Here is a 14,331-nt window from a genome sequence, read left to right as displayed (position 1 = left end):
CCCGGGCACCTTGATTTTGATGTCTCTGCTAGGGAACGCATTTCGGTGGGAACAAAAGCTCCCCATACATTCATGTGTTTGCAAGGCTGATATCCCCCAGGCAGCTTGGTTTTGATGTCTTTGTTAGGGAATCGCCGCATGTGTCGTCAATTTCGACCAATCATTTCCGTTAGTATAGGGGTTGAGGTTTTTCAATTGTTCGACAGTTAGTTTCATGACATATATTATTTTATTCAATATAAAAAATTGTTATGGAGTGCCGAAATCGATTGACGCAAAAAATTCATCAATTCATCATGAAATGACTCAGCAATAAGCGTTTGAAATTGGACAATTTTCACGATGTACTCGATTTTTGATTTTCAATTTGTACCCCAATATCTTCCCGAAAGACGTAATCCTACGTCAAAACGTGAATGTTTGAAGTTATTGATAACAACAAACAAATTTTGGACGAGACGAAGTTTGCCGGGTCAGCTAGTAGAAAATCTATATTGTTGTGAAATAAAATAAAAGTACGTTTTTTTTTGGAGATAAATTTACGGGGGAGTCCTATTATCCGGAGAAGCCAGCCTAATATCGAAGGAAATTTTCCCAACTCCACCACATTATTCCCTTTTGTCAATTCGAATCCTTTAGAAAACCATTATTCATTGTTGTTTTCACAACTTTGGTATCACTCAAAACCAACAACTCAACAGGAAGTCATTACATCCGATTCTTTTACAAAAAATTTTAAATGAAACCAAACTTCGTTGTGAAATTTTGTCATAATAAGCGGTTGATCATTATAAACGGAGTCATAATAAACGGATTCTATTGTATACTTCTTTGCTGTGGTGGCTGAGAGCAGACAAACGATCGCAAGGGCCAATACAAATTTTCTGAGAAAACACTCAGATAAAAAGATTTATTTAGACCAAAAACGCAGATATTATTATGGCAACTAGAGACTCTTTACATCAGAATAACCCCTTAAGTGAAAATTAGCATCTAGAGCTCGACAATTATTCTCCACACAAAAAGTCACAGGAGGGTTCTGTCTGAGACACGACCGCATAGTTGACGTAGGATTCCGTTAGGCTTTCTGTTGTTTTAGAATATGTTTGAAGAATTACATCTTTAAACTCTTTGATAGTGATTTGGTGGCCCTGAAAATTGCCGTTTTGTTTGGTTGTTCGGTATTGTTTGTTCACTCCACCAGGGTTTACCGAGTGATGATGACAGAAGGATGGTAAACAGTCGTTGGATGGTGCGATCCATATAAAAGACACCGAAGTAGAACGAGATATGACGGAAACCGCCCTTTGTGATCCTAGACGAGATACTCCTGTGTTATGTATGGGTGAACTAAAGAAAAAAAAACTCACCAATGTGAGTATATAAGATAATTACCAATGCCGAACAAAATTATTAATTTTTCTCATCAGTAAAAACATGTTACTTTAATATGGAGAAAACATATTTGAAATGGAAAAGGTAATTTTATTTTATAATTTTTACTCTCTGAGTGTTTATTCAACCCAATGCGAATTTTAATTGGACTAACAACACCTAATACTATATGTAGATCATATGGGAAATCTTTTTTTCTAGTATTTCTTCACTTTTCCAATTTTTCAACAAAACAGACAATTTAAACCAAATGACCCGTTTTCGAGCGGGAACACACCTTGGTTTTTATTTATGATTTATTTATAATTGAAATAAATCGTATCATATATCAAGTCATTTTCAACACAAGCTACTATATACAATTTTACACTTACACTTGTGCTAAATTTTTCACAATACACGATCGGTTATTGATATGAAATTTCACGAAGCAAGTAACATTAAAGTTCCAAATTTAAATTTTGTTTGCTAGAATTTATCGTATCACTCACCTTACTTGCAATATAAAAATTCCCCCGACTTGCATATATTTGCAATGCCGATTTTCCCCAGGCAGCTTGATTTAGATGTCTCTGTTAGGGAACACATTTCGGTAGGAACAAAAGTTCCCCCTACTTTCATGTATTTGCAATTCCGATTTCCCCCAGGCAGCTTGCTTTTGATGTCTCTGTTAGGGAACACATTTCGATAGGAACAAAAGTTCCCCCTACTTTCATGTATTTTCAGTGCCGGTTTCCCCCAGGCAGCTTGGTTCTGATGTCTCTGTTAGGGACCCGCCGCATGTGTCGTCAATTCGACCAATCATAAGCGGGTATTTCCGTTAGGATATACCCGCTTCAATTGTTCGATAGTTAGTTTCATGACATATAGTATTTTCTTCAATATAAAAAATTGTTATGGAGTACCGAAATCGATTGACGCAGAAATTTCATCAATCCATCACGAAATGACTGAGCAATAAGCGATTGAAATTGGACAATTTGCACGATGTACTCGATTTTCGATTTTCAATTTGTACCCCAATACGTTCCCGAAAGACGTAATCCTACGTCAAAACTGTCTTCGACAAAGTTGTTGCATATGAAGGACTCAAAATGAAAGGAGTGTAAGTGACATCATCGTGACATCGACTCTCTCTTTTGGCTAAGTTATGAGCTGCAAACACATTCCCAACTGTATTTGACCATTTGGAATATAGGTCAGAGCCTCATCTATCGGATTCTATAGGAAACTCAAGTTGGAATGATTTTGCAGTTGAGTTATTAACTGAAGAAAAAGAAGATGAAGAGAAATCGATCAAGTCACTTACACACCTTTCCTTTTGAGTCCCTCGTATGATAGAGCGCTCAGTTTTATGTTATCAAAAATAGAGTGACCAAAATTGTCAACGAAATAAAAAATCAAACTCTTTGATCTTTATAGATAGAGATAAATATATTATTTAAACAACTTTGTGGAACAAAGATTGTGTTAGGGTCACCATGAAAAAAAAAATGTTTTTTGCTCCAATTTTTATATTTAAAATTCTACATTCAAACTGTCTTCGAGAGATTTTTTGAGGTTTTAGCGATGCAGAACTTGTCAGTATCTCATCTTTACTCAAAGTTATTGATATTTATTCCCAAAAAATACGCTCTCCTCATTTGTTTGTCGTTCTTTCTCGAACAAACATAAACAATGTTAATTGGCGGCATTTTAAAGAGCATATTCCACTCTACATTATGTGAGTTTTTCAAAACAATGTTATTATTTATATTTAAGTAAATTATAATTAAAATCATGAGTTTTTGGGTGAGAAACCATCAATAACTTTGAGTAGGATTAGGATATTGACAAGTTCTGCATCGAAAAATGTAGGTCTTGAAAAGCTTTAAAAGTACTCGTACGAAGACAATTTTGATGTAGAATTTTAAACATGAAAGTTAGAGCAAACAAAAATCCTGTTTTGTCATAGTCACCCTAATGCAACTTTGAAAAAAAAATTAGTTAGACTTTTTTAAAAACTAAAACTTGCAACCAACTTGCAAAAAGGTTAGATTTTGTTTTCGTAGTTATTGATCGTGTTAGTTTTTATAGTTGGCGTGGTCTCGGGACCAAGTGCGCTACATTTGTTATATTTTTTTCTTGAAACCTGAGGGTTTCTTTAAAAAAACAATCAGAATATCAGTTTATTTCGTTTTCGAGATATGATTTTTCAAAGTTAATCGATGATCTTAAAAAGCATTTTTCCCCTAATTACTGAAACAAAATCCATGTTTGCGCAAGTGTATATATTTTTTTCAAGGAAGACTAGCTTCAATTTTATATGTCGATCATCTGAATCGGGCCAGTAGTTCAAAAGTTATGAATTTTTGCGAAAGGTGATTTTTGGAAAAAAAAAAAAGGGAAAACATTTTTCGGACCACCCTAAAATGGAAATGGGAACCCTAAAGAAAATTTTTGTAGTTGTATTTTGCGATAAGGATCATAACTATCACTTTTCATGAAAAATTGAGAATCACTATACCGGTTTGGCATGGGATGGCTGAACATGATTAATCAAGGGGTTTTCCGATGTAGACTTATTGAAACATATCGAACGAAGTGAGCATTTTTTCGACAACATTCTTTTTCAATACAAATTGGCTTTCAGTTTCTTCAAGTAAAACTCTTTTTCGACAATACGGTAGAACACCGATCATCCGCGGAATAGTCTGGCAATGTCACCTCGGATATCCAAAATCGAGGATAATTCAATAAAGGACTGACAAGTTCCAACACGAAAGCTGAGTTTCATCAATACAGAATTTATTCAATTGTCTATTTTCAAGGTCATGTTATCAGTGGTGAGAGCCATGACCAAAACTGATTATCAAGAGCCCACCGCTCTCTGAAAAATTTCGGAAAGCTGTATAGAATTACTAGAGAACTCGCCTCAGTGGATGATCGGGGTTCTATTGTATTTCACAAGTAAAACCTTCAAAGAATATAATTAATAGGAATTTGAACTTCCCTTTTAAGGCATGCGTTCTTCAGCTCTTGTAAATCCCCATCGTAGAAACATGAAAACGCTCCCAACGTTGAGATTTGACATTGCGTCAGTCGTCAGGGTCAAATAATTGAAATCGCATGTATTTCTCTCTTTCACATCTGCTTGACCAACTCATAATAAAATTATAAATTGAACATTCAAAAATTTAGTACATATCGGTACTTTAGAATTAAAATATGTAGCATGTTAGAATCAGTTTCAGAAAAATTTGTGTCTCTCCAAATAAATCTGTACTTGTGGCAACACTGGTCTCAACCTGGTGTGGTGGTCCTCTTACCCCGTGCTTCCTTATATGAAAATTATTAAACAAATAAGCCAATAATCAAAAACAACGCCTACTAATATCGCGTATGCCACCCGGTATTTCATCAACCTTCTTTTAGCAACAATAGTAGCGACACACCCCTCGTTTCTCGAACACGTTCCACGGCAGGCTGCGGCACGGAGGCCACTACCGTCAACCCGTTGCTGATGTGCGCGCCGTGCGGTGCGTAAAAACTCACTTTCACGATCGCTTCCAATGAAGAGAGAAAAAAAAACTTGCCCTTATAAATTGTAACAGTAATGCAATGTGTAAGGAATCTGTTGGCCTGGCTCTGGAATGTGTTATGCAAATTGTTGGTGATAATTCTAACATTCAATTAGCACCCATTTGTTGTGAACCCTAATGCTGGAGATAACCGTTGAATATCAACGCATATTTATGTGTAAAATATTGAGCTCGTTTTTGATCGTATAAACCGCAACAATATTTCGATCCTTTGCTACTTTTTAGAACAGCACTGTAGCAATAATGTTTTGAAATAAAAAAATTGATGTTGTATTGATTTAAGATGTTTAATAAAGATCAGGTGAAGTGGAAATAAAGATACTAATATAACTGTTCGTAAGGTTCATAAGAATCAGAATATTTATTATGAGGTAGAGTTCACGAAGCGTATTGAATTAAAACAGTTTGTTATTAGAGTGATCTAAATCATTTACCACTTAAAATTTGAAGCTAATCCCACAGCTTAGTCTCTAAGTTGTCCCCTCATGTTTCAGGTGGTCATTGTTAATTATTCACGGGTATAAATTCACTCCGAACTTCTATCAGCTAGTGTTGGTGGGAAAACTCTTCTTTCCGAATGACAGCTGCATCCACTTTTTGCACTCAGAAACACAAATTCATGATACTCTAATATTGGTGATCATAAAGATGAGGCTTGTAAGATCCGTCATCCTCCTGCTCGTAGGTTCTCGATTGAGCGCTGGCCACGGCCAAAGCATTCAAAATAGCGGCCTTAGCGTGTTGAACCTCCGGTGTCTCGACTGGAACTCCATTCTTGATCACTGGCATGTGTTGTGGACCGTACCAGGCACCGACGCTCTTGGCTTGATGATCATCATGAATTGGCACATAGACCTCATCATGTTGGGCGACCTTTGCATGGGCAGCAGCGTGAGCGGCCGTAGCATGTTTCACTTCCGGGGTTTCCACTGGGACGCCCTTCTCGATCACGGGAATGTGCAGTGGACCACTCCAAGACTTCGATTCGGGACCGTAGTAAGTAGCTGGAACGTAGCTTAGTGGGGTGGTGTAAATCGAACGCTTGTGCAGTGCGTGAGATGGAGCAGGGCCCTGAAAAAGGTTGGTGCCCACAACTTGGAAACCGTGTTTCGGGTCAGCAATGTATTTCACCGTCTGCACGAGTCCGTTGGCATCGATATAAGAATATTCGCCATGTGTCACTCCGTGAGCGTCCTTCGCTTCCATCTTCTGTGAGTTTGGGTCGGAATAACCGTAGGAATAGCCACCGGCGCCATCATGAGCGTGAAATTGGGAGGACACGTCATGACTCAGAAGCGAACCGGTGCAGACCGAGGAGAGCAGCAGAACGGATCCCAAAATCTGAAAGGCAAGAAGCTTGTTAGCAACATGCTTCTTGGAATATGTCGGTGCTCTTACAAAGATTCTCATTTTTGAAGTTTGAGTACTACAAAATAATTGATTATATAAGTGCAAAACTGGATCGAAAACCTCCCAGCTGATCGTACTCGAACCAGGACTGTTTGCGAACTGTGCTTTTCGAATAGCTTGGAACTATTTTTATACATTTGATGTGTTATCATCAAACTGTTTTTCGGTCGATCTCGAGAAACATATGTGCTTGCAGCTATCTGATTCTAATTGGTGATATATTTATCAGACCATTTATCATTCTCCGTCAGTTCATCCACATTTTTCTTTTACTCGATTATTTCCGTAAATAATGTAAGTTGAAAAGAAAAACAATAACAGCGGATAAATGTTTGACGATTATTCGTTAATTGATGAGTATACTCAATCAGAGGAAAATAAAATTTCTGCATACATGTCGTTATTCCGTTTTTCGGTCGATTCCGATGACTAATGGAATGCAGGCTTGATTGGATCAAAAACGCATGAGCATGAGAAATAATACCGGTAGCCAACAAATTTTCCCAAATTGAAATTGCAGTCAATGCGAACTGCGAGAATCGATCAATTAGATTAAAATGAAAGGTGACAAATTTTAGCGAACCGGCTGGATTGTTTTTCAGTAGGCCAAACCTCATGACCTAATGTCCAATATCAGGATAATAAGAAGAAAATTTAATCAAAACATAAAAAAAACGAATATCATCACCATAAAATTTTTCCGTATGTTCGATGTTTGACAATATCGTTTGAACACTGGGTGAATTTGACCGAGGTATTCAAATACAACTTACAAAAAAAAAGACAGATAGAGAAAGATGAATAGACGGAAGCGGTTATAATTATTACCGATATGATAGGATAGAACCTCTTTTTGGCAACAATTAAAGCAAATCGACACAAATCGATTGGAATGAGAGAACCATATATGTATCACATTGCTTTATTCATCGGCTTCCGATATATGAAAATAATAGGAAAATGAGCGAATCGGAAAACGTATAAAACTGATTCGAAACCATCCGGAAAGCACAGTTCGCAAACAGTCCTGGTCTGAGTACGATCAGCTAGGAGGTTTTCGGTCAAGTTTTGCACTCAATAGTGAATAATTGTGCAAATTCAAATTTGCAGCGTGATAAACTAAATCTTTCATAATGAGAGCCTTTGTAAGTGTTACGCAGTTGCTTTGAGAGGAGCATGGTACCAATTTTGATTGTCATTCTAGGTTTTAGGATCCGTTCTGCTGTTGGCTTCGGCCTGTTCCGCTTCGCATTGGGGTCATGACTCCCCAGCAACTCATTGGGATCATTACTCCTCAGGACATAATGCATGGCACGGACCACAGCACTATCCGGTCATCGTGATGGGTGTCCCAGTTGAAACACCAGAGGTACAACACGCCAAAGCCGCTCATGCTGCTGCTCATGCTAAGGTTGCGAAATATGACCAATACACACCGATTCATGAGTCCACTCATCATCACGCCAAGAGTTACTACAGCTCGCAACACGTCCCAGTGATCAAGAATGGAGTACCGGTCGAAACACCCGAAGTTCAACACGCCAAGGCCCTTCATGCTGCTGCCCACGCCAAGGCTGCAAAGTACGACACATACGCACCGGTTCATGGGGATTACTACGGCAGAAGCTATGGCTCATGGCACGATTTTCCAGCAATCAAGAATGGACTCCCAGTGGAAACACCGGAGGTTCAACATGCCAAGGCTGCTCACTTCGCGGCTCATCTGGAAGCAAAGGCACGACTTCACAAACGATCAGCTTTCTCTGCACCACTGGTTCATGTTCCAATTGACACGCCGGAAGTAGCCGCTGCCAAGGCAGCCCATTTCGCCGCTCATGCTGCCGCCAAAACCGGTCATGGTTCTCCAGCAGCTCATTGGGATCATTATGCCACAGAACAGAAGGCTTGGCACGGACCTCTGCACTACCCGGTCATTGTCAAGGGTGTTCCAGTCGAAACCCCAGAAGTTCAACATGCCAAAGCTGCTCATGCCGCTGCCTATGCTAAGGTTGCAACTTCCGACCGATACATTCCAATTCATGAAGATCAGTACGCTAGAAGCCATGGCTCCTGGCATGGGTCCCAATACGTTCCCGTTGTGATCAAGAATGGAGTTCCCGTTGAAACGCCGGAGGTTCAGCACGCTAAGACTGCTTTCTTGAATGCGCACGCCACTGCCAGTGCCCAATCGAGATCTTATGGACACGCTGGTGATGATGATGGTTCCTACAAGCCACAGTTGTATGATCGTGAGTACTGAACAGCAGATCATCTGAATGTGCAATTGCTCCTAACATTGAAACACTCACTACCCTACAACTATTAATCATCTGTTGAGTGCAAAATCGACTAGCACTGTCCCAATGGAAGAAGAGTTTTTCGACAAACATCGTTTGCGGAATTAGCTTCTAATCTATTCCTTTCTGAAATCAAACTTCTAATATAGATCCTTTGTGAAAATGCAATCTTTGTCGTTCGTCGTTTTCATTATGTTTGTGATAGATGATGACATGAAAGTCCCTGAAGTTCAATAATGCTCCAATACATTGATTATATTGAACCCTTTTTAAACGTAGGATTATGGTTCCCGGAAACACATTTGGGTTCAAGTTGAAAAACAAAAATCGAAGGCATCGTGGAAATTGTCCAATTTCAAACGCTCATTGCACAGTCATTTCATAATGGATTGGCGAGATTTTTGCGTGAATCGATTCGAAAACTCAATAACAATTTATTTTCATATAACTTTATTTCAGTGACCTTCAGCCTCCTGGGCATGTTCATCTCTGCGTAGTGGACATTGTTATCACATGCAGGCTCTTCGTCACAATGTAACGGTCGCCATGTCACGTTTGGATTTTTCGGGTTTTTCATTTGTACACAACTCACTTGAATGTTTGTTAAAACGATAATAATCATTTTTCGTTTAATTTGGTTCCATTATGTCTACCCAGGCCTCTGGAGTCTTTATATATTTTTTAGCCTATCAGTAATTACATAAACAGGGAACAAGAGAGAATCATTAGTGAAGGTAAGAGTATGCATCGATGGCATTGCCGCGACTCTTGTAGCTTGCCAACAGCTAGACCGAAATACGAAACTCTTCATTGAATGTTTTAATATAATTCATGGGAAATTCACACTTCACTGCTCAACACAAAATGTGTGGTCTGCTAGAAGCGTCGTGAGCAGTATTGGGATTTATGATATGTTTAATTCAAATGTCACAGCTTTTTTGAAATTCGTAAAACGTCTGGTAGCATATTGCTGAAAGCAGCTTCATAGTTGTTACAATTTATTTCGATATTTATATATTTATACACAATATGCGCATTACGTAAAATATATTTCTTAATTATTGTCTCGTTCTTCAAACTCCAGTTTCTTGCCGTCAAACAATTGCCATACATCTTAACCTACTTTTGATTGGAAACTATCCATTTTCGAACCAATTCGTAAGTTTGGCTTGTGTACATGAAAATTATTGTACATTTAGACATATTTGATGTGATTCCTGAAAATCTTCCAACGTTTTACGATTAAGCTTTCCTGTGTGTGAGACAATTTTTCACATCGTTCTTAGATATGTTGTTGGAAATGAATTCACATTTTTTTTTAGTTTATACTTGATATTGATATACACTGCGATTTCCTAGTCCATGAATGGTTTAAGTTGATGAAAATTGGAAGCATTCCCATTTTATCATACATTTGTTCAATAACGTCAGTATTGGACAACTACCGTAGTGACGAGGAACAATTTTAATATATCACTGCGATTCAGGCGTGCATAAATCGCTCACTTGAAATGCAGATGCAGTGCTCGTTCCTCGGACACAGTGGACAAATTATTAATGCTTACATTAATAATTTAATCTATATTCTGATGATTCGATTTCTATAAAAATAACACGGTGTAACATTCTATTAAACAGTTTTATTCAGCTTGGCCTGTTTGTACGTTTGTATGTTTGCATGTTTGCATGTCGGTACATGTTTGTTTGTCTGTAGCGATGTCCCACAGAAATTTAGCGGTGTCCCATAGGAATTCGCCGATAACGATATAAATCTTTTTTTAAAGCCCCATCAATATGAGTATAAAGTGAAAGGGCTTGACTGGTGCAACACAGTAATTTATAAAAAACGAATATAAAATGGCGATTTATATATTTTTATTCAAAACCCCACCAATATCGGTATCAAATGAAATGATTTGACTGACAGAATACAATACTCTGGATTCTTTTTTTACGCAATTTGACGCGTTATTACGAGCGCGCGCCGGTGGTGGGGCAATCTTTTTTTACGTGATTCTCTCGAAATTATGCGATTTTTATTTACGCGATTTGCTCGGAATTCCACAATTTTTTTAAAGCGATTTAATTTTTTTGCGCGCACGCATCAGTCGCGTAAAAATAGAATTTAGTGCACAGTAAAAAAAGTAAGAAATCAACATTTAAAATGTACTAATGTACTAAATACTAGTACTAAAACTAGAAAATAAAATAAGTAAAAAATTTTTTTTAAATTACACGGTTTCATTGTGATTAAACATAATAATAATACAGATAATATACAAAAAGCTAGAAAACAATTAGATTTATAAATGATGATGGTCCCACCTCTATCCCCTACATAGGTTTGAGCTGGACGAGTTATCTTGTGGATAATTATATGGAGGAGTTTCTTTGTAATATCAAATCAACCAGTAAGCTAGTTAAAAACAAAAAAACGGTCCGGTTGTACCACTGGCATTGATTGTTTATCAAAAGAACAAGTAAGGGCATTATCTAAACGCTAAATATTTCATGGCATGTCAAGAGAATTTCCAATCCGGGAAGACACTTGACCGATCGGGAATCGAACCCAATGCCTATATCAGCATTAGCCATGAATTTACAAGGGATTTCCCGCTTTACTAGATTCCAGAGAACGATCTACTAATGCGATCGCTTTCGAGTCCAGACAGCTGAGCAACCCCGAGCCTAATTCTAGCCGACACTTCAGGCCCAGTAACTCTCCCAAGGCATGTCAAGAGAATTTCCAACCCGGGAAGACCCTTGACCGATCAGGAATTGAACCTAATACCTATGTCAGTACCAGCCTTGAATTTACAAAGGAAATCGCGCTTTACTGGATACCCGACAACGATCTGTTAATCGTTTTCGAGACCAGACAGCTGAGCAAACCTAAGCCTAATTCCAGCCGATACTTCAGGCCCTTCATTCAACCTGGGGTATAATCGCGTCAATCTGAATCTGCAATGAGATCTGCCACAACACAGAAAGATCTCGTCAATCATCTGTCAAAAGGATAAATTTACAAGTATTCCGGTTGAGCTATCCCTAGCTTCTTTTCAGTTTCCACTTTCAATCCCTTGGAATGGATCGATCTTATTAAACTAAACAAAAAACTTAGAAAAAAATCACTTTTGCCAATGTTCAATTTCAAATTTTACTATGCCGGTTCACGCGCGCGGTGCTCAAACTCTTGTAGACTTCACAATTATTTTTAAACTAATCTAATAACTAGAATTATTAAAAATTGAAGAAAAAAAATAATAAAAACAACATACCATCATCATCATAGTCTAAAGATAAAAAATACACATGCACCTACACCTAAAACAGTACTCTATTCATTATGTAATAATGATGACGGTCCCACTTTATTTTCCTACAACGATTTGAGCTGGACGAATTTTCTTTGATAACTATATATATATATATGGATTTCTTTTATAATACAAACAAAACCAGTATATTAGTTAAGAGCATATACATAGATTGTCACTCGAAAGAGCAAGTAAAGGCATTATATGAACGCTAGATATTCCAAGGCATGTCAAGAGAACTTCCAATCCGGGAAGACCCTTGACCGATCAGGAATCGAATCTAATACCTATATCCATACCAGCTTTGAATTTACAAAGGAAATCCCGCTTTACTGGATACCCGACAACGATCTGTTAATCGTTTTCGAGACCAGACAGCTGAGCAAACCTAAGCCTAATTCCAGCCGATACTTCAGGCCCTTCATTCAACCTGGGGTATAATCGCGTCAATCTGAATCTGCAATGAGATCTGCCACAACACAGAAAGATCTCGTCAATCATCTCTAAAAAAGAAAAATTTACAAGAATTCCGGTTGAGCTATCCCTAGCTTGTTCGCAATTTCCACTTTCAATCCCTTAGAATATGATTTTCTTAAAAACAGAACCATTTTTTTAGCCAATGCTCAATGTTAAGCTTCTCTATGCCGTTTCACGTGCACGGTGCTCAAACTGTTGTAGACTACTCGAAATATATAAAAAAAAATTAAATAAATTAAAAACGAGTACAAACAAATAAAATACCACCATCATCATAGTCTAATGATAAAAAAGACAAAAGCACAAAAAAAATTAATCTGTTATAGCTTCGTCATCTTACATACTAACATTGATTACACCCCAGGTCAAACATTTAAATCATGCTTCAAAAACTCTTTACAAATACTACGAAACATTCGAAGGCTTGTTGCTGTCTTTGCCTCATTGGGTAAGGTATTATACAGTCGATATCCCTTATAAAAAATTGAATTTTGGGTACACGACATTCGGAAGTTCATGGTTCTGAGGTCGCTTGCTTGTCTTGTATTATATCGATGCATGTCTCTTCCATACATTATAGTGTTTCGTAGGTAATTCGGCGTCATATTATTAGTCATTTTGTATATAAACGTGAGCGTGCAATATTTAATACGCTGACTGACTGACATCCATTGTAGGCATTCTAGCATGAATCTCCGCGGAGTTCGTCGATCACATCTCAATATCAGGCGCATAGACTTGTTTTGCAACATTTGCATTCTTTGCATCTGTCTCTTATTTGCAAGAAATAGTACAGATGCACAATAATCAAAATGTGGAGCGATCAGCGCTTTGTAGATCGTTATTTTGCTTTCAAAAGTCAAGAAACGATTTATTCTACAAAGCACTCCATATTTTTGAGCTGCCTTCTTTATAGTATAATTAATGTTCTCTTCAAAAAGCAGCGTTTCGTCTAAAATAACGCCATGATATTTGATTGATGATACTCTTTCTACGGGTTGCCCATCTATACGTATACTTAGATTGCCACTATCAAGACTGCGTGTCGACACTACCATGTATTTCGTTTTACTTATATTTAATTTCAATTTTTTCCATCTTAACCAGTCATCTAAGTTTTGTAGTTCAAGATTCATTTTTCTGTAACAGTCTTGCAATGTATCTGCCACAACAAATATCGCTGTGTCGCTTCACGTCGCTGACAAATTCACGTCGCTGTCATTTAACACCTGTTTGATGTCATTGATATAAAGCAAGAAAAGTAACGGCCCCAGAACACTTCCTTGAGGCACACCCAGATTCACTGATCCCGCCGATGATTTACTGTCCCTATAAATAGTGATTTGTGTTCGCCCGCTTAAGTAGCTTTCAAACCACGTCAATACAGGTTCAGTTACATCATAACTGGAAAGTAGTTTTATCAATTTACACCGGTCTACTGTCTCGAAGGCCCTTTTCAAATCAATAAATACCGTCAAAATAACTTTCTTCTCCTCTATAGCCTGTTTCCATTTTAGAAGCAACAAATTAAGAGCCGTTTCACAAGAGTGGTTTTTCCTAAATCCAGACTGTTCATCTACCAGTATTTCATTTTCCGTTATATGTTCCAGAAGTTGATGTTTGACAACGATTTCTAGGATTTTTTCGTACATTGGTAATATATTAACTGGTCTACGGTCTTCTGGTTTGGTCGATTTCGGATTTTTTGGAATCGGTATGACAACGGATTTCTTCCAACTATGTGGGCATTCACCTCGAATCATCGACTCATTTACTATATATAGTAGATTCTCTTTGATTAAATCAAATGCATCTACTAATACCGTTTTATTGATATCGTCAACACCCGCACAG

General features: G+C 37.7%; 2 protein-coding genes across 2 annotated transcripts; one reads left to right on the top strand and one right to left on the bottom strand.

Annotated features, from left to right (window-relative positions):
* Window positions 1-5,419: 5,419 nt before the first annotated feature.
* LOC129762498 (uncharacterized) lies at window positions 5,420-6,476 on the bottom strand. Its single transcript, XM_055760803.1, has 2 exons — window positions 6,375-6,476; window positions 5,420-6,317 (listed from the first exon to the last, which is right to left on the bottom strand). Exons 1-2 carry the CDS (start codon window positions 6,384-6,386, stop codon window positions 5,604-5,606), a joined length of 726 nt encoding a protein of 241 aa, XP_055616778.1. The 5' UTR covers window positions 6,387-6,476; the 3' UTR covers window positions 5,420-5,603.
* A 928-nt stretch (window positions 6,477-7,404) lies between these two features.
* LOC129762497 (pupal cuticle protein-like) lies at window positions 7,405-8,809 on the top strand. Its single transcript, XM_055760802.1, has 2 exons — window positions 7,405-7,531; window positions 7,591-8,809. Exons 1-2 carry the CDS (start codon window positions 7,520-7,522, stop codon window positions 8,644-8,646), a joined length of 1,068 nt encoding a protein of 355 aa, XP_055616777.1. The 5' UTR covers window positions 7,405-7,519; the 3' UTR covers window positions 8,647-8,809.
* The last annotated feature ends 5,522 nt before the right edge of the window (window positions 8,810-14,331 follow it).

This window comes from Toxorhynchites rutilus, chromosome 1, assembly GCF_029784135.1.
Source record: "Toxorhynchites rutilus septentrionalis strain SRP chromosome 1, ASM2978413v1, whole genome shotgun sequence".
In the NCBI taxonomy this organism is placed as follows: domain Eukaryota; kingdom Metazoa; phylum Arthropoda; class Insecta; order Diptera; family Culicidae; genus Toxorhynchites; species Toxorhynchites rutilus.
The sequence above is the reverse complement of the archived record's forward strand: the minus strand, read 5'-3'. Positions and strand labels throughout refer to the sequence as shown.